We start from the raw sequence: 21,818 nt of genomic DNA on the forward strand, positions 1-21,818 counted from the left end.
TAACAACTACACTATGAAGGCAGTTATTCATAGTATACGTTCATAAAAATATAAAGAATACATTTTAAAAATAATTGATACGTACTAAAAATAAAAGAAGTAGTAAAAAAATCTTGAATTTTTGTTGAAAAGATTTAAAAATAACTTAATTTATTTGAGGCGAATAAAAATAAGATATTTTTGTATGACTGCATTTATAATTAATTAAGATATTCATATTATTTTGACATCTCATCACATATGAAGAAGAATATGGAAGTCAGGGCATTTACGGGGCTAACGACCGTGACATTCACCAATTCTACCTATTATTGACAAACACACTACTCAAATTCTTGGAAGTTCTATATATATGAACCAATATTGAAACATTGTTCTTGAATCACTAGAACTTCACTAGAAATATCTATTGGTGAGATGGAAAGAATCTTTTTATTGAGCAGAAACTCTTATATTAGTATGTGAGGTCCGAATCCTGGATTATAATCACACACATGAGAAACGCCACAAAATATATATATATATATATATATATATATATATATATATATATATATATATATATATATATATATATATATATATATATATATATATATATATATATATATATATATATATATATATATATATATTGTTTTTATTATTTAAGATTATAATTAGACCAGATAATTTATTTACAACATTTGGACACACTCAAAATGTTGTAAATTAAGATATTGTTTACAATATCTAATTAACACAATTAATAAGATAAAAATATACATGATTTATAATTAATTAATATATATACATAGACTAAATATCCCACATCCACATCACATAGTCCCCACATAACTTATAAAAGGCCAAGTCGCAAAGTGAAATAGGGGTGGTGTGCTTTATCATTTCAAGGGAGATCAATCATGATTATCAAGATCTTGCAGAGCTCCCCGAGGAGACAGGTAATCCCAACTTAAGTAAGTTTACCTTTACTCTTCCAGAATCACTCTCGAGTAGACGTTTAGTTACACGCCTATTAGGATATTCTATATAGGCTACAATCTTCTTCTTCTTCTTCTTCTTCTTGGTGTAGGCTTTGTCTTAGCCTATTTTTAAGAGAAATTAGTCTCCTGCGATGTCGATCCCCAACTGTCGACATCAAAGATGAAGAAGATTATAGAAGTCTGGGCAAATGCCCCGTAAATACGGGGCTTACCATTTTCTTCTTCATCTATGTTGAGATGTCAAAAAAATAATTTCAGTTAACACACTATCTACGGGAAGGGTAATTATACCGTTTCACTCGGCTGGTGGTGTTCGGCGGAAAGGGTAATTTTACCTTTTCACTCGACTCATCGTTAATTCCGTGTAAGTTATTTTTACGCATGACTTTTGTGGCATCTTTTGATCTCATATCGATGTATACAGTATGGTCAAATGTTATCACTTCTTTTCAGAGATGTTTATCTCTATTATGAGCGCGAATCCGCCCGCAAATATAATTATTATAAAGTTTATAATTATAAAGTTTTCCTTTTAATTTGAAATGTTGAAACGATAAAAGGTTTTCCTGAATATATTTAGCTGGAGGGTGGGGGGGGGGGGGTGGCTCGGTAGAAATTATTAATACAGAGATAGTAGGTACTTACTCCTTTTTGACGATCAATCCATCAAATATGTGAAAGGTGATGTAACATTTTCAGTAAAATGTTTTATTAGTATTCGGCATTACTTTAAGGTAACCATTTAGGTTACGTTAGGAGGCGACCGTTCTTGAGAAAAGTAAGTAATACAGGGTGGCGCAAAATTAATCACCCTTTCGGAAGATGTTATAATATTTGCAAATGGCGTCGTACGTCAATCGTATTTGACATTTCGGTCACTCCTTTCAACAACGTCATATATCAAAAATCATCAATTTTCTGTTGTGCGTGTTTTCGGAACGCCCAGAAAATTTACTATATCCCAGCAAAAGCGGCATATTTTTAACATAATATTTATCCGCTACAGGGCAGAAAGTGTTGTTTTTGCATTTGTAAGAAAAGGTATTTTTTAATTATTTTTATAGTTTACCCAATATTTTTCAAATGGAGAAAAAACATTCAGGTTTTACCTAAAAAGATCTGTTGCACAGTAAAAAGCTCAATAAGTGGCGAGATATTTATTTTTAATGCATCGTTAATGCATTATTTTTAAACTTTAAAAACGATCTGTTGAAAAATCAAGTTTCTTGATATTTGACGTTGTTGAAAGGATTGAGCGATTTTTGAACTATATTATATATTATTATATTACTAGAATACTCTTGCCTTTGCAAGTCTCTCTATAGGCGTTATCTCAATCAGTTTATTATTGGGACTATTTAAAAATTAATAGTGTCTTAAAATGGTTGAAACTAACTACAAAACAAAGACGCTAGCTGTCAGACTCGGTATAGCTTCGATTCGGTATTACCGCCCTCTGTAGTTGACCAGTCCTAGCGCTGGTAACTGTAGAATCTACATTAATATGTGAAATATCTACAGTGTAGATATTTCACATTATATAAGTGACATCTGTTTACAAGTAAAGCAAGCACTTTTTTGTGAATTTAATTTCAATAATAATAACAGTATTTTAAAACAGTTTTTACCGCTGTGAATAGTTTCTTTCTTTTAGCCTTTACTAACACTTCCACAAGTGTTCTGACTTGGGAGGAAGCCAAGGAGATGGCGCGTGACAGAGTGACTTGGAGACGTCTCGTGTTGGCCATATGCTCCACCTAGGGAGCGAACATGGGAAAAGAAGAAGAAGAACACTTCCATTAGAGAATCATACATAACCGTCACAAAATATTCAGAAGTTTGTTCCCTTTGTTAGATTAAAGACTGGGAAACATAAAATATACGCAGGTATTTATTTGCTACTTGTCACAATAATTGTCACAATTCACCACAGATGGTTTCATTGATAGGTTTTCGATTACTTCTTAAAGAAAAATAACATAATATTTCCAATAAAAATTATTTCAACTAACAAAACCATATTATAATGAAACAATAAGAATTTCAACAAAATTTTAGTAATGTCAATTCGTTAAAAAATAACACAAAAAATCGTTTCATACAACGTCAGTTCATTAAATGTCACCAAATGAAATAAAGCAAAAATTTTGGTACAAATAATTTGGCGACTGTTGTAATTACGTAACATATATTTACATATCTACTTTCAAAATGTCGTGCGAACCAAATATTATAAAACGGCGGAATAAAGCTTACCTCCTCACAGGCTCTGGCGTCAACATGTTGGTGATTTTAGTAAAATACAACAGGAAAACAAACACTCATTCCGATAGGGTCACATCCGTGTTTACAGCCGATGGCTAATCGTATCAACAAATAAAACAATCACAGTCACAGAATGTATTGCAGAACTAATAATCGGGGTTAATTCACTGGTGAATCTTTCACTTAGGGGAATTTAAGCACGCGATATCACGTGGAGGTATTTGAAGAATAACACACCGCTTTACTCACACGAAACCAAGATATACACTTACTAAAAAAAAATTGCAGAACAATTAAAACCAGACTATTTTCTCTTTGATTGGGATAAGAGAACAAAAAATCATTTTATTCGTATTGCAAACTCAACTTAAAAATAAAAATATCATTATTAATTTTTTCTTGTTTTATTATATCTACTAGTACCTATAAACATGGTCAATTTATTTTTTATAATTTTATATTTATTTATTTTTATTATTTAATTACATGTTTTACTTTTGATTGTTGTCGTCAGTCGAAAAATGAAGTCGCTATTTATATTTAATTTGGTTATTAAAAATGTGTGCACGTATATTATAATATATATTCACAATTATTCAAACATAAAATGCGATTAAATTTGTTAAGGGTAGTTATGAATATAATTCAAGCATATAAAAAAATACTAAACACGCGTCGATATAAGTTTTCTGTACAACTGTACTGTTTTTATATGATGAGATATGTTTTTATATAAAAGGCTTAAAAACATGTTAAAATATGAAAGATATAAAAATATTTGATAAAGTAAATCATGGTTTTAAGTAACACACTAAAGTTGGAATTATAAGAAAATGGCTACGAAAATTTTTCTCTTATTCATCGATTTGGCTTTGTGGATTAACAGGATGTAACACGATAGTTTCGAGAATCACAGATGTTCTGAACAGGTAAAAATACAAACAAAAATAATGTAAATATTGTTTACTTTATTACTGATAGATATCGGACGAATTTTCAGTTAACAAGAAATGGAAGACATAGAGCAAGGCGCAATAAGATAATAATAATAATTCAGAATTGTATGTCAGATAAAAATGTAAAATAATGATAAAATCCCGCATTTCTTTGGAGAGATGTAGAATAGACCTTTGACCTTTCAGCTGGTGATTCCTCTTAGGCTATTTGGCATTTAATTGAAACACCAAACTACCCTTGGACAAACAAACCCCGACGAATGTCTGTGGGGGAGGTGGGGGGCATTGTGGCGTAAACTTAATCGAAAAACACGGTTAATTAAATTGACTGGGTGGTAAAATTAAAACAACAAAATTGTTCGTAGATTAGACCTGGATTTACGGCTTGTTCTTCACGTCTAAAGCAGGAATTGAGTAATACCTCACAGAAAGAATATTGGTACACACTCTAAGATAATTATTTTTACTGTCATCATATTTATAAAAATAAATTATTTCCTTCGTCATTTTCAAAAATTTCTCATCCATTTTCGCCAACTTTTATCAAGTTGGCGAAACATTGTAGCATCACGTGCGCAGAGACTTCATTCTGATGATAATAAATGTTTTTTTTTTTATTTTTAAATACTTAGTACCTTTTCTTTTTTCTTCCCGCAGCGCGGTACCAATCATATGTAACGTATTATTCAAGTCTTTATAAGCATCCTTGAGGTACTATTTTACGAAAATGGCTCTATATAAATTATTTTTCTAACTACACAGACCTCAAGGTTTATGATAATGAAATTCAGGAAATAATGAAGTGGAAAAATTGCATACGAATTGAAAAAAAAGAATTTGAAGTGTGATCCCGTCATTTAAATTAGGAGATAGTTAATCCGTTAGAGTGCTTAGAATCTATACATCGAATATTTTTACATATATATATATATATGTATATATATATATATATATATATATATATATATATATATATATATATATATATATATATATATATATATATATATATATATATATATATATATATATATATATATATATATATATATATATATATATATATATATATATATATATATATATATATATATATATATATATATATATATATATCTTTAATCTCTAATAAAAAAAAACCCTTAAATCAAAAATGGTATCTAAATCGTCAACATTTTCATATTCGAAAGACACCCATAATTCCAGCGTTAGAAATGGACATTTAACCAGCGATATATTCCGGAATACTTTGCCAAAAGCGCGATTCGTCGATATACAATATTATACTTCGGATGACTCTTGTATATTTTGGCGGTCGAGCTAGGAGATTCTCGCAAGAAAATTGAAAAATTTTAGTGGGAAACCAACCTATTAAAATCCGGCCTAAAGAGCGGCCTTAAGTGCCACATCTTTACCACACTTTACCTTACTTAAATATAAAAATTTTAAAGGAAGTATTATAAATAAATAAATTGGTACCTTTTTAATATATCCCATGCATGCCAAACTAACGCCATATTATTATATAACTCAAGTGAAACCATAATAATTATTATATTATAATAATTAACACAAAATATTAATACGAAACGTACTAGTGAATTGAAAGGAAAGCTTATAATGCAGGTAATGTTCATGAACTCAATTTGCGTCGACAAATTTATCAGCATTTAGGCTTCCATGGATAATCGTAATTAAGGGGTAGAGAACCTTTCATTTCCAAATTCTTCAGGCATTTTTAAAATTTCAAACAATTCGCTCACTCCTTTCAACAACGTCATATATCAAATAACTCGATTTTTCAAGAGATCGTTATTACAGTATAAAAATATAATGAAATGTTTTAAAATGTGGTGCCATTTCTCTACTACATAAACACTTTATAGTATTTACATATCGTTCACTCCTTTCAACAATGTCATATTTCAAAAACCTGATTTTTCAGGAGATCGTTATTGAAGTTATAAAAATATAATGTAATGTTGTAAAAATAAATATCAAGCCACTTATTGAACTTTTTACTGTGTAACAGATCTTTTTAGGTAAAACCTGAAGGTTTTTTCTCCATTTGAAAAATATTTAGTTTATTAAAAAAAAAACAATACCTTTTCTTCAAAATGCAAAAACAACACTTTCTGCCCTGTAGCGGGGAAATATTAAGTTAAAAAATATGCCGCTTTTGCTGGGATATAGTGCATTTTCAGGGCATTCTGAAAACATACACAACTGAAAATTTACGATTTTTGATATATGGCGTTGTTGAAAGGATTGAGCGAATTGTAAATTACGGTATTTAGCGTATTTGCCGTATTAGATTATTACTAAAGACATTCGCCTCATATTTTTTTTTCTATTCATTTTTCTAAAAACCAACTAACTAACCATCACGCCGCTCACCCGCAGTGGTAGGCAGAGAGAATAGAACGCCACACCATTCTGTATTTGCAAACATTCCTCGCCTCTTCCACGTTCATGCATCTCCTCATACACACCCGCCGATTGTTTCGACTCCTAACCTGACTATTCTTTTTTCGCTCATTTAATTTACGTACTTAAACTATCTCAGCACACCTTTCTTAATTATTTCGATAGATATTAACTGTTTTACTGCTGAGCCTTTTTTTTGGCATACTATGCCAAAATTGGGAAGAATTTTAGTGAAAAAAAAATTCAATTAAGTGTACACGAAATTGTGTACATTATCATTAAATATTATTTTCACCGCTATTTTTTAAAATTACCTAACGTCCAAGTGACTCTGAAATCTAGCTACGGCTTGTGCAACACCGCTTATCATGACCCTACTCAGGCTTCAACTTTTTTACGTTTCATAGCCTTTGCCTACTCGTGAGTGGATTTACTCTTTATGTGTAAAGTTACTTTAATTTTATATAATTCATGAGTGAAAATTCTAGGCAATAACACTCGTTTTTCACCGCGATATACTTAAATATAAATTTTATTTATGATTATTATTGACGAATTAAAAATGACATACGCGCGCGCTCCGCGACACGTCGATATTATAAATAATAAAATATACACAGGTCGATATTTAAAATAATAAAAAAAACTGAGCAATAGTCGATGTTTCGACGTTACGCAGTTTCCGCGCAGTAATAAAGCGTCGATATATCGACGGCCCGCAGTACAACGGTTAATACCAGTCTTGGATTCTTTCCTTATTTCATCTATAATTGGAGATAATCCAGATTTGTGTTGCTCAAAATGTTTTAAGTATTAATTAATTATATTCTCAATATTATTAATATTCAAAGCATTTACTTTGTGGTTAGTCATTTTTACTTATTTATTTTTTTACAAAAATGTTAATAAAATTAGTATATAACCAACTATATTAGGAAAGCACTTAAAAATAATATTCCTCTAATTAACAACCAAATAAATTTTACATGTAGTCCATTGTTTGATTCGACATCCGTTAAACACGATTCGTCAATATCCAATTCGAACCGCGCCCACTCCTTTCATCCTACAAGTATATAAGTTGATTCGATTATAGGTCTAATTTTAATGTACGTTTAACCTCGGCTCGTAACGCATGTCTGTATTGAAAACTATAGTGCATGTTGGTCTTCGGGTAGACCAAAAATCGCATGTGTTAGACATTTTGTGTAGTTTTGAGTGTGTAAATGGTGCTATGGTGGTGAAGGGTAGTATTGTTTGCATGCTGTAGTAGTGATTGTCCTGACGAAGAGACGGGTACGTCTCGAAACCGGTAGACGTAAAAATCTCGGTGAGTGGTTATATACTAATTTTATTAACATTTTTGTAAAAAAATAAATAAGTAAAAATTAATTAATTAAATTAGTACAGACGATTTTCGCGAGTTAATAATTGGAAAGCGATAAATAAGTTATAGGCATCCCCCAGCCCTTGACATTTGGCTCGCTTCCCTTACTCCCAGACTGCTTGCCGTTGTTTCCACAACGGCAAGCAGCAAAATTATTGTTTAATGTTTAAAAGTTTCCTCGAGCAAAATTATTGTTTAATGAAACAATTTTGATAAGAGCTTTTCGCAAGTTTAGGAAATCATTATTCTCACTCGGTCGACAAACTTTTCGACAAATATTTATGAGGCTCCAATGAAAAACGAGAGTTCAATTAACGTCCCATTCATTTGTTATTTATTTGAATCAAAATGGTGACAAAATCTCTTAAAACATTTTGAGTGTGTCCAAATACAAATAAAAGAGTTTCCACTCAATAAAAAAGCTTGTTTGTCTCACCAATAGATGTCTCTAGTGAAAATTCTAGTGATTCAAGTACAATGTTTCGAAATTAGATCATATTTATAGAACTTCCAAGAATTCAAGTAGTGTGGTTGGCAATCATGGGTAGAATTAGTGAATTTTACACGTGTGTAAAGCGATACACTTAAACCAGCCTATGACGGTCGTAAGCCTCGTAAATACCCAGATTTTCATATTCTTCTTCATCTATGTTGGGACGTCAAATAAAAATACAAAATCTCTTCATTACTTTTTACAAACCAACTCAACTTACAACTTACTAAAAAGAAGATATTATTCTACTAAGAACAGCCAACTCTTATGTATGGAAGTGAAGCATGTAGTAATTAAAAGGAAGATATGAGAAGATATAATGCAGTTGGGATACGATCCCTCAGACGAGTGTGAGGCGATACGATGTATGTTAGATGTTTGAATGGTGAAATAAGGAAGGCATTCAAGCTGAGTTAAGCATTACTGATAAAATTTCAAAAAAGGTATTAGATGGTTTGGGCACGTGAATGGAATGAGTAAATAAATAATAGTAAAACAAATTTATGAGGAGAATGTGGTAAGTAATAGAACCAGAAGAAGACCGAGGAAAACTTGGCATGATCAAATATTTCAAATACATGAAAGTGGTCAGGGAAAAGTCGGAATGTGTAAGATGCGATGATTGTTTGCAAAGACAGCTTGTTGTGGCGTTATATTCTCTCTGCCTGCCACTGCGGGAAAGCGGTGTGATAGTTAGTTAGTTAGACTTTGAAGATATTCGTAGGTCGAACGAACATATAAAATGAAAATGACATATTCCCGTTATTTGATTTACTTATTTAATAAGTAGGTACTACGATGTCAACTTCTGCCAATTGAAATTCACTGATAAACGTAACATCCGCTGTTTCCGCGATAGCATTACGAGTATTATTAAACCAATAGTAATTCTCTATCATGCAGTTAGTTGGTCGAGACATTTCCAGTGCAGTTACTACGAGAATATGGAATTTGGGTCATCTCCATCGGAACATGAACTTTTGGTAGAAATTAATACATAATAATTTACTTTTTTGACATCCCAACAAAGATGAAGAAGAATAATATGGAAGTCTAAGCATTTACAGGGCTTACTACTATCATAGGCTGGTATAAGTGATCACTTTACACACGTGTAACAATCACCAATTTTACCCATGATTGACAACCACAATACTCAATTTTCGGAACCCCTAGATATATTGATCAAACTCGTGATACAGTTCATGTGAATTCACTACCGACATCAAAATACTTGTTCACAAATCTGGATTATCTCCGCTTAGGGGCTCTTGTGCACTATACGGAATTTTACTGTCCGGCAGAACTACTACGAAGTTTGACAGTTTACCGTGATCGAGTACCGATCCTGAAAAAGACGGACAAGTGCACAAGCCAATCTTCCGTTTTTTTTTTATGCTACACCCGACCTTAAAAAGACCAGGTAGTAAAAATCCGCGTAGTACACGCTTTAGGAGTAATTTATACATTTTTGACATCTCAAAATTACAAAATTAAAAGAATACAGATAAAAATAATTTCTTTAATGTTTTTCGCAGATACTTTGTGGCACATTTCATAAACTTTATAAAATAAATAAAGTACGTAAACCCTGATGATGACAAGGTTCTTGTCGAAACCGGTCAGAAGAAATGTACCAATAAAAAGTAGTTAAAACAAAATTGTTGTATTTTATAAAGATAAAAATATTTTTTTATCCGTTTTTAGTAAATTATTTTAGGAAATCTCAAAGTTAGGGTAGTTTTTCCCTATGAACCTGTTAATATTCGAAACACGCTTATGTAATCTTAACGTAGAACGTTTAAATGATAAACAGACGAAAGTAAGAAGAGGAAACAAGGTAGGGATTTCTCAAATGAAAGGTGATTTGGAGGAACCAAGCCCTTGAGAGGGTAGAAAGTAAAACAGAAGTGAATTGATGTAAAACTTATCTCTTGGGAATATAAATTCATTTTATTTAAACGTAGAAACGTGACTGAGCGAGGGAAGAACAGAAAAAAAAGTTACGAGGGGGACGTAGTTGGAAATAGGGGGAGAGGAAGACCGAAGATAACTTGTTACGATCAAGTATTATATTTCAAATACTTAAAAGTGTTCATGTCAGGAGTCGATATAATTGGCCGATATGTATGTATGTATGTAAGTCAAATTGACTATCACGCCGCTTCCCCCAGGGGTAGGCAGATATATTAGAATCCCACGCTTTGCAAACAATCCTCGCCTCTTCCACATTAATGCATCTCCTCATACGTACCCGCCCATTATTCCGATTCCTGACACGACAATTTTTAAGTATTTGAAGAACTTGATCGTGACAAATTTCCCTTGGTCTTCCTTTGCTTCAATTACTAACCACACCCGTATCATAAATTTGTTTTACTATTATTTTTAACCCATTCGATTCACATACCCAAACCATCTCAACACACCTTCCTTATATCACCATTTGAACATTTATCATACAACGTTTTAGAGCAGATTCGTCTCAGAGAACGCCTTACGACTGCATTGAACCTACTTTTTTTAAAGGAATAACCCGCAAAGCCTCTACTTTGAGATGCTTGTCTGCAGGTAGGATGGTAAGGATAGGGAATTTCATCCTTCTTTTGGCAACTCCACGCTTTTCTTCAATACATTATGGTTGGAACCAGGACTCTTTGATTGTGAACTGCAAGTTTAGATATACATATATACCCGTGCATGTTTTTTTTTTTGTAATTTCTGGTTTGTTAAAAACAACTTTTATAGCTGGGTTAAGAAGTAAGCCCCACATATAATATAAGGGTGAAAACGGATCGGAGCACTCACTCGCGGCGAGCATGTTACGTTATGACGTTACGGCATTGCTGACTGAGCGCGATCAGTGCTCGTTTGTGGCCTTGTGCTCAGTTCTGCCATATCGCTCACTCCTTTCAAGAACGTCATAAATCAAAAAACTTTCAGGAGAACGTTTTTTAAATTTAAAAAAATAATGCAATGTCTTAAAAATAAATATCAAGCCACTTATTGAACTTTTTACTGTGCAAAAGACTTTTTTAGGTAAAACCTGAAGGTTTTTTCTCCATTTGAAAAATATTTAGTATATTTAAAAAAAGAATTAACCAATGCCTTTTCTTCAAAATGCAAAAACAACACTTTCTGCCCTGTAGCGGGTAAATATTAAGTTAAAAACATGCCTCTTTTGCTGGGATATAGTACATTTTCTGGGCATTTCGCAAACATGCACAACTGAAAATTGACGATTTTTGATTTATGACGTTCTTGAAAGGAGTGAGCGATATGTTTGCCAAAAAATCTGAATTACAGTCTAGAAATCTGTATAGAATCAATAACCCAAAATCTGTATGAATCTTTGCATTTGTAGTTAAAATGTCGAACGATAAAGACGTGATTCTTGGTTCTGTGATTTTAATAAATTACAGCTTACTCCAGATGAAGAAAGAAAAGGTTTCCCACAGACTGGCAACCCTGGTACTAACCTAAAATTGCATCCGACTTCGGATGGAGTATTCGGAACGAGCGGCGAGCAGCTCGGCTCGCTGTACTGACTGCCTGAATGCTCGCATCGTATTTTGTTACGTTACGACGAAATGCTCTGATCCGTCTTCACCCTAATATTTCGATATATATGTATTTTAAAGGATCCATAAGGATTATTAATCACCCTTTGACAACTTCGACAGGGTATCATAGCTACTTAAATACCTTTATATTGAATGGTCAACAGCAAAAGCGGACAGGGGTTGGGGGCTTTAAAACACATAAATCATTTTACAGGGATCACTGTTCAAATAGAGAAATGCCGGAATGCGGCGAAATGAGTTCCTACTCACACATTTCAAAGTAATTCTAACCTTATTCATATTCCATTCAACATCAACTTCGGTAAGTGCTCAGAAAACAAAGTTCTCTCTCAAAGGTAAAAAAAACTGATTATAATGAAAGTTGAAAGAAACTCGACGGTATTTTTTTTATTAATACTTACTTGCCTTTGAAGGTTTGGCAAAAAAATATCGAGAAAACCAACAACGAAACAATCGCCTTTTTTATCCAATAAAATTATCGACATCAATTCGTAAAACGAAATTTCGTATAACTAAGCGGCACAAATATTCATACAGCAAAATACTAATTACGTCTCAAATAAACCAATCAAATAATAAATTGTACAGTGATAAATAATAATTGAGAATGGCGTTTATATTTCAGAATATTTTACTTTATTGTTTACTATATATGTTTGTTGTCAGCCTCCGTAGTGTAATGGTCAGCGTGTTTAGCTACCGTGCTGGAGTTGGATTCTGGAGTTGGTGCTGGGTTGGATTCCCAGGGGGGTGAAAATAAATATTAGTGATTTTACACTGTAATATTTATTTAATATTACCCTGGACTGGTTCCTGAAGCGCAAGAGTGATCACCTTGCCTTCATGTAGGTAATGATCAAGATAACACTGTGTCAATTCGATGCAGTGTCCTATGCACCATTGGGTGCGGATAAGGGTTATAATAATATATGTTTGTTGTGTAGTGTAATGGTCAGCATTCTCGGCTACCGTACTGGAGGTCCCGAGTTCGGTTCCCAGAAGGGGGGGGGGTCAAATAGATATAAGTGATTTTTTCACTCTAACATTTATTCAATATTACCCTGGACTGGTACCTGAAGTGGATGGGTGTTGGTGTTGATTATAATTAAGTTATAATAAAATATTTATAGTGATTTTAAAACAAAGTTACATTTTAATTATGAAATAATTATGGTAGTAGAAGGGTTTGAGTTTTGGTGACACGGTGTAGGTACATGAAGGACTAGTAGTAGGTGTGGTCAAGATATCCTATTACTTACGAAGAGCGTGATAGCAAACAATAAGATCGTTCATTGCGATCACTTTATTTACAACCAAAGAGATCCCGCAATTCGGAACCTACACACCATAGACACGGCAATAATAATGTAAAGTCAGCTTTGCTCGAAATTGAATTATCAAAATGGCAAATCGGTTGGTTGGCAGAATCCGAGGCGGGGGAGTGACTCACAAAAAGAGGCATTGATCACAAATTACCCATTTAAAAAGGGTAAATTTACAAAGGGTAGTATTATACAATATGAAACGTACAGGGGAAGTGTGTCACTCTACAGATAGTTGGCTAGAAATCGATTCTCAAACATTCAACGTTCAAAGACAATGTCTTGCCTAGTTGTTGTTAAAAAAACAAAAACAAGTTCAAGAATATACTGACTTTTTTCCGTACATAATGGTGCACAGGGCACTGCATCAAATTAATGAAATGTTAAGTTGATACGTAATTATAAAATGGCAATATTATAAAAACAGGCAACCTTTTTGGATCTCCGTTTCACAGTGACCAGATGAAATGTACATTTTCGTTTTCACTTATACCCGTAGACATTGCTTGCAATGCGTAGCAAGGACAGGCACCGCGGCGTAGTTGGATAAGCTCGACTGCAAATCTGGCGTCGCGGGTTCGATTCCCGCCAGAAGTAAAATAAATTTAAGAATGATTTATTTTTAATTGGTTCGGGTGTTTGTAATGTAATTTTCACATTTACCTTCTCTATCCCTACTATCCTACCTACAGACAAGCTTCTAAAAGCGGAGGCTTCGCAGGTTATCCCACAAAATGTTTATATCTAATTGTAAGAATGTAAAACTACAAAAACGTAAAGTGCGCAAATTGTAAAATTCACCTGAGGTGATTTTTCACAAAAACGGCGCTTTGTGAATTGGCCATACTTGTTTATTAATATTTATTATCAGCATATTAACGTATAGATAGTTACGCAATTAAATTCATGTCTAAGGGTAAGAGAAAAAGTGATTTTTTTTTATTTAATCTATAACTATCGATAAGAGATCCAGAAAAGGGGGGTTAATAAACATAACAGGGATCAACGTCAAAATTTTACCTGAATCATATCGAATGAAAAAATTCCGTTTCTAACCTACTGACTTATTTTAACATCATAGACTTTAGAGTCGATGACAATAAAAGCTAATGTTATTAAACAATTTTCACCTGTTTGAGACTGCATTTCTATGGTTGACACTGTCAACTTGACATCTTTGACCTAGTTCCATAAAGCAACGCTTAAAAAAAACTCTCGGAAACACTCGTAGGATAAATTGTGTTTAATCTTCTAAAGATGTTTTATTTTATTGTTTTGGCATTTACTTTGTGGTATAACATGATGAAATTGTAAATGATAAAACTTGTTTTTTACCACTCGAGTTATATTTATTTTAACAACTAGTTTCGGAAGCTACAGATGCTTCCATTTTCACGCCTGAGCATAAACAAGTCGTTAAAATATATATAACTCATTTTTTAATTAAAGTTTTACTTAGTAAATACCACTATTTCTTAAAATCAACTGTGATACGTGTTTCGATGCATTCTGCATCACTTTCAAACTCCATAAATATACTTTTCTTTATAAAAATGTTAATAATATTAGTATATAACAACTCACCGAGATTTTTATGTCTACCGGTATCGAGACGTACCCGTCTCTTCGTCAGGACACTCACTACCGCAGTATGCAAACAATTGCATGCTGCGGTAGTGATTGTCCTGACGAAGAGACGGGTACGTCTCGAAACCGGTAGACATAAAAATCTAGGTGAGTGGTTATATACTAATATTATTAACATTTTTGTAAAAAAAAATAAGTAAAAATGACTAACCACAAAGTAAATGCTTTAAATATGATTAATATTGAGAATACAATAAAAATAACTCAACTGGTAAAAAAACAAGTGCTTTCATTAACGATTTCAATAGATGTAATTAAACGACAAAATATAACATATTTTTACTCGCGTTTTCACTCGCATATGTAATTTTTATTCTAAAGCGGTTATAAGTATTATACAAAATTAATGGATATAAGTAATTAATCCGGTTAACCTAAAAGGAAACATGTTATGCCAGCTAAAAAATACGTAAACATGTACATATTATGTAATAACCATACCTGAATGGATTGCTAAATTGGGTCAAAATGTTCAATAAACACGACAGTCGATAATATGCCCGTCATGTGTTTTGCAAATTCGGGATATAACTTTATAACAAATGCCGGATTTATGTAAAATGTACCAACACTTTGAGTGTATCCAAATACTTGTTCACAAATCTGGATTATATCCAATTATAGGAGTTCCTTTCATAATATTTTTTAAATAATATGAAAGTAACTCCGTAAATGCCAAGACTACCATATTTGTCTTCATCTTTGATGAGATGTCAAAAAATAATATGATTTGTATTTGAATCCCATAAGTTTCTCAAGTACTTATGTGATTATAATCCAGGATTCAGATCTCACATACTAATAAAAGAATTTCTGCTCAATAAAAAGCTTCTTTTTATGTCACCAATAGATGTCTCTAGTGAAGTTCTAGTGATGCAAGAACAACGATTCGAAATTGGTTCATTTATATACAGAACGTCCAAGAATTTGAGTAGTATGGTTGTCAATAATGGGTAGAATTGGTGAATGTTACACGTGTGTAAAGTAAACACTTAAACTAGCCTATGACGGTCGTCAGCCCCGTAAATGCCCAGACTTCCATATTCTTCTTCATCTTTGATGAGATGTCAACAAATGATAAAAAGTACCCGCAAATTTTATCGTTAAATCTAAACAAATCATTATTCAACACGGCATACGAATATCTTCTAGACTGTTTTAGAACATAATTTATACATCAATTTGAGAATGTCGCACTCTTATTAGGATAACCGATTCATTAAACGAAATACATTATGAACAATTCGTACAGTAAATGAGGTGGCGGACACATCATTCTACTTCGAGATGACTAGAGGCGCGAGTATAGAAACATGACGTACTTTACATTAAATTCGTATCACAGTATTTCGATTACTGATAATTTTCTTTCTTGGAATATTAAAAATGGTAAGAAATTACGCATCATTTTCTTTGCCTATTCAAATAAATTCGCATTTCATAGAATATTAAAAAGTAAATGCATATTTTCACAAAAAGTAGTATGGTTTTCTTCTTTTAATAATAAATTATGACAAAAGGGGGACCTCTTAATATAACCCAATAAATAGCCCATCGACATAACGTCACCGTCATAGCAACTTTGATTATTTTATCGAAAAATCTGCTATGCTGAATTGGTCTAACAATTTGGCAGACTTTTCAGTATTTTCGAGGGCCAAAAGACATCCGGAGCTAAGCGAAAACAGTCGCAAAGAAAAAAAATATAAAAAAATTAAAAACTAGGGATACTCACTCTTTTTCATTACGTAAAAAAAGTACGCAGTTTTAAACATACCACTTTAATATCAGGGCTATGTATATGTGTATAATAACCCTGATCTCTACAATACATATATGTTATATATAAGAAAAAAATATATCTAAATATATAATATATACATATAAATTATTAATATCACGTGATAATCATTTATCTAAGGTAACCCACAAAGGAAGCTTTAGTACAAAACGTATTAGAGATTGTCACTTTTTTATCTACCACAAAAAAGTGACATCATACCTAGTAAAACTTCGAAAACGTAATTTTATTCACTTAAAATAAACAATACAGGTATTATGAACGGTTATTATTTAAAAACGCATCTAAAATGTTTGTATTTTAATTTACAAGTTATAAAATAAAGTGTGGTAATTAGACGTAAACGCTTTATGCAAACTTCTTAATTTTTTACTTGTGTGTATTGTAATTATTTATCACTTTTATTATTTAAATGACGGTACGAATTTAGATAGACGTAAATACGAGTGATTTTATTGAATGAATTATAATTTAAGAAAGTATGTAACTGCTAAGCGAATCTTACACTTTGTATATATTGTACGTCAATTAATAGGACCCATTACATTTACCATTTAGATTGTAGCATTGCACGAATAAAATTATAATTTTTTAACATTGAGGTATTTTTTTCACCTGTTCATATTTTATTTGGCCAATTTCATCCTCCACTGAGCACCTTTAGAATGCAGTGAGCTCTTTTGAATGCCATATTCAGACTTCTTGTAAATTGTTTTGGCATCAAACAACGAGTATATTTTTGTTTTAAAACAAGAGTTAAATGTAATTTTATGGGAAATCTAACATAATTTATACGTTATCTAACGCGATTTTATATTTTTATTAAAGTAAAATAAATTTCTTATTCCTTAAGAAGTAATCACTGACATATAATCGAAACAAGCTATTTTTTACTATTTTTTGTTGTTGTTTTTGCTCATTTAAATGCCATTTAAATTGTTGCGACATCACATAACGTTTACACATTTGTTTTATAAGACGGGTAAATATTTTTGATATTACGTGATTGATAAAATTTTATGGAAAAATTAATCTGTTACAATTTACATATCATCCAACGCGATTTTATATTTTTTTAAAGTACAATATATTCCTTATTCTTAAACAATTAATAATGAACATATGATCAAAGCAATCTATTTTTAATTTGATTTTATATTAATTATACCACACTGTTAACAAATTTTACGTGCATTTTTAACCATATTTTTGCTTGTTATGACATATATGAACGAACAGATATGAAAAGAACCGGTACTGTCAAATGAGACGCAAATCCGACGGATAACCGTAGCGTCCGTTTTCCACGACGCTCGGCGTCGAACTGCCGCCAGCCTCCCGGCACCCCCCGTTCAAAGGAACTCTGTTCCTATAACATTTCAGTAATGTATTGGCAAAAGGGTATATCTGTATTTTTTTTTTAAAGTTTGTTCCACAAAATGTCTGAAAGAGTATATTCCATAATCTGGGAAAAGGATATAGATGCAGTTGAGATACTTATTTAGTTTTATTAGTTATGTACATATAAAAATACATGAAACAAATTAGTTCTTTAATTTCACAAGTTTGTTTTTGCTCTCCTGTAAAATTCGGTCTGAGACAGATATACCCCTTGGCCTTTACACTACCGATTTATATACATTTCATAATTAACTACTGAATATAAATGGTAAATATAAGTGATTATTTAAATATTAATCTTTGAGAAATAAATATTTGAAGAGAAATCTTTAAGAAACAATAGTTGTTCGAATAGTGAAATAAGGAAGGAATGCAAAGGTGAGATAAGCATTATCGATAAAATTAAGAAAGATGTGTTGAGATGGTTTGGACACGTAGAACGAATGAGTGAGGAAAGAACGAAGACGCGAATGTAGTTGTAAAAAGGAGCCGAGGAAGACCGGGAAAAACTTGGCACGATCATGTATGTCAAATACTTGAAAGCGGTTTGGTTTGGAGTCGAAATAATCGGTGGGTATGTATGAGGAGATGCATGAACATGGAAGAGGAGAAAAATGTTTGCAAAGATAAAGTGATGTAGCGTTCGATTCTCTCTGCCTAACCTAACCTAGCCTAGCGGCGTGATGGTTAGTTGGTTAGTTAGTTATATTAGTGATTTTACACTCTAATATTTATTTCATATTACGCTGGACTGGTCCCTGAAGCGCAGGAGTGATCACCCTACCTTCATCTGTTAACGATCAAACATATTCCACCGCCCTATACATACGAACGTACGTGATACGCGCGGTTTTTCTTCACCATTCCGCGCTAAACCGTATGACCTACGCGCACGAGAAAATATATCTGTTCCAAAAATATTTAATGCGTACCGGATACACAGACAAAAAAATTTCAGGTTTCATACCTGACAATATTTTGTGACAAACGTTGTGATTTTTTTGCTTGTATATAAAAAATATGCCTGAAAATAACCCGAAGGTTAAGCTAATTCATTAACTACCTAACCATTATCCCACTTCACCGCAGGGGTAGGAAGAGAGAACAGAATGCCACACCAATCATTTTATGAAATCAATTATAATTAAAGAAAGTATGTAAATGATTAACGAATCAAGCATTTTATATCAATTGTATGTCAATTCATATAATCCATAATTAGATTAACCATCTAGACAGAAGAATTGTACGATTTTTTTTAACTTTGCGATTTTTTTCCACCTGTATATTTAATACGGCCAATTTCATCCTCCACTGGGCCCATTTAGAGTGTTGTTTTAAATGCCATATTCAGCCTTTCGTCAATTGTTTTGATATCAAACAACGCGTATGTTTTTGTTTTATAACACGGGTTAATATTTTTGATATTGCGAATTTGATATAATTTAATGCAAAATTTATTAAGACTGATTTTTTAAAAATATTTTTATATGTAAGGTAAAAAAGGCATTCTTTTTTATTTGTGTTGGCAAAAGTAATAAATGATAAGTATTGTACAATTCAAAAATATTATTCATTGAATTTACAGGCGCCTACTTACTTATTTTACCTACTGGCAATATTTTTATACTGGCAACACTGAATACGAATATCGCTACTTCTCGGCCTTTAAGTCACAGAAGATCGCTTTGTTTTTTTCCGTTTTTACTTTGTTTTTCGTTTACTGCGGTTACTTGCCAAAAGTTTTTTGATAAAATTATCCTAAAGGTACAATATATAATTTAAATGATACAAGACTTTTTAAAGATGAGTGCACAACCGAGCCCGGCCAACCTGCAAACCGCTGTCGATCGAGAGAAAATATATCAGTGGATCCTGGAACTTTGCAGTCCGGACACGAGAGAAAATGCGCTTCTCGAATTGAGCAAGAAGCGAGAAGTGGTTCCGGACCTCGCTCCGATTTTGTGGAACAGTTTCGGCACGATCGCGGCCTTATTGCAAGAGATCACAAACATCTACGTCGCTATGATACCGCCTACACTGACAGCTCACCAGAGCAACAGAGTTTGTAACGCGCTGGCTCTGATGCAGTGCGTGGCTTCACACCCGGAAACTCGCTCTGCTTTTCTGCAAGCGCATGTTCCCTTGTTCCTGTATCCGTTTTTACACACAGTTTCTAAAACTAGGCCGTTCGAGTACTTACGCCTGACAAGTCTAGGAGTTATCGGCGCGCTCGTGAAAACCGACGAACAAGAAGTCATCACATTCCTGTTATCCACCGAAATCATTCCGCTATGTTTGAGGATCATGGAGAATGGTTCAGAATTATCGAAGACAGTAGCTACGTTCATACTGCAGAAAATACTTTTGGATGACAGCGGACTCACGTATATTTGTCAGACATACGATAGGTTTTCGCACGTCGCCATGATTCTGGGGAAGATGGTTCTTTCTTTGGCAAAAGAGCCCTCTGCGCGGCTTCTGAAGCACGTGGTGCGTTGTTACCTGCGCCTTTCGGACAACCACCGCGCTCGCGAGGCATTGCGCCAGTGCCTCCCGGATCAGCTGCGAGACGCGACCTTCTCGCACTGCCTGCAGGAGGACAGGTCCACCAAGCACTGGCTCGCGCAGCTAATCAAGAATCTAGAAGCCATGCAGCCGCCGGCTAGTCCGGCTCAATAGCGCTTAATGAACTTATTTTTTAAATAAGTTAACGCATGTACAATGAAGTCGTCGACTGTGCGGGTTACAGGAAAAAGACATTTGTGAATAATTAGTATTTCCACCCGGTCAATGTAAATCTCTTAGACTTTCTTATATGTTTAATTATGAAGAGTGTTCCTAGCATGTTTTTGTAATATTTACTGAACCGAGTATTTAAATATTTTACCTTGTGCATAAGAATGAATGCAAAGAGTGATCTGTTTTTATTGCTATAAGATAGTAATTATATTAAGTAAAATAAAGTTATTATTCAATAAATCTATTGTTTTCTTTTGCGAGTTATTGCAATATTGTAACCACACACCATATTCATACAATTATACACCATGTTTCATATTTCATTGAAATTTCACAACAGCACTTAGTATACTTTAAAAAAATAAATATAGTATAAACACTACTTGACTATTTCTACGTTACTGTTCGCCTCTACTTGATCAGTTTCCTTTATCAAAAAAAAAAAACTTGATAGCTTATGTTAACACATAGTTTTCGGGTGATTTTTTCATCAACACCGACCCTTATTATACTCAGTCTGCTGCCTGACCCTCAGTTAACAAGTTTACAAACCCAATTCCGATCTGTACAATGTTTTTTTTAGATCTCTCGCGCTCTACCAAAAGTAAGCAAATAGGACCGTGATAAGCGTCTACCGCTCTCTCCCGCGCTCTCTACCAACAGTATGTAAAAGACGATTTTAAGCGCTTCCCGCAAATAATGTGTTACCACTCTGTTACAGAATACTTTCGAAGCAGTTGAATATTTTCTACCGATAACAAGTTTGATTTTACATCCAATAATGACAAGGGAATATCGAGAATTTGT

At 33.0% G+C, this 21,818-nt stretch overlaps 2 protein-coding genes across 3 annotated transcripts in view; one reads left to right on the forward strand and one right to left on the reverse strand.

Annotated features, from left to right (window-relative positions):
* The window catches only part of LOC148308207 (HEAT repeat-containing protein 5B), a 119,052-nt gene that overhangs the window by 94,807 nt on the left and 2,427 nt on the right, over positions 1-21,818 (reverse strand). Inside the window, exon 1 of one of the 2 annotated variants that reach the window (XM_088262094.1) lies at positions 3,243-3,379. The exons of the other annotated variant lie outside the window; for it this stretch is intronic. Within the exon in view, the coding sequence (XP_088118220.1) occupies positions 3,243-3,268 (26 nt within the window). The 5' untranslated portion in view covers positions 3,269-3,379. Of the gene's footprint in view, positions 1-3,242; positions 3,380-21,818 lie in introns of those variants that run through there. 2 annotated transcript variants of the gene reach the window in all.
* On the forward strand, positions 19,926-21,251 carry LOC148308208 (CCR4-NOT transcription complex subunit 9-like). Its single transcript, XM_088262096.1, has one exon. The coding sequence runs from the start codon at positions 20,055-20,057 to the stop codon at positions 20,949-20,951; it is 897 nt and encodes a 298-aa protein (XP_088118222.1). The 5' UTR covers positions 19,926-20,054; the 3' UTR covers positions 20,952-21,251.

Source organism: Brachycentrus maculatus, unplaced genomic scaffold (genome assembly GCF_059751285.1).
Source record: "Brachycentrus maculatus isolate JH-2025_06_01 unplaced genomic scaffold, ASM5975128v1 h1tg000173l, whole genome shotgun sequence".
Classification (NCBI taxonomy): domain Eukaryota; kingdom Metazoa; phylum Arthropoda; class Insecta; order Trichoptera; family Brachycentridae; genus Brachycentrus; species Brachycentrus maculatus.

Excerpts from the sequence above, each read along its gene's own strand:
- LOC148308208 (XM_088262096.1), top strand. The coding sequence starts at position 20,055 with ATGATACAAGACTTTTTAAAGATGAGTGCACAACCGAGCCCGGCCAAC.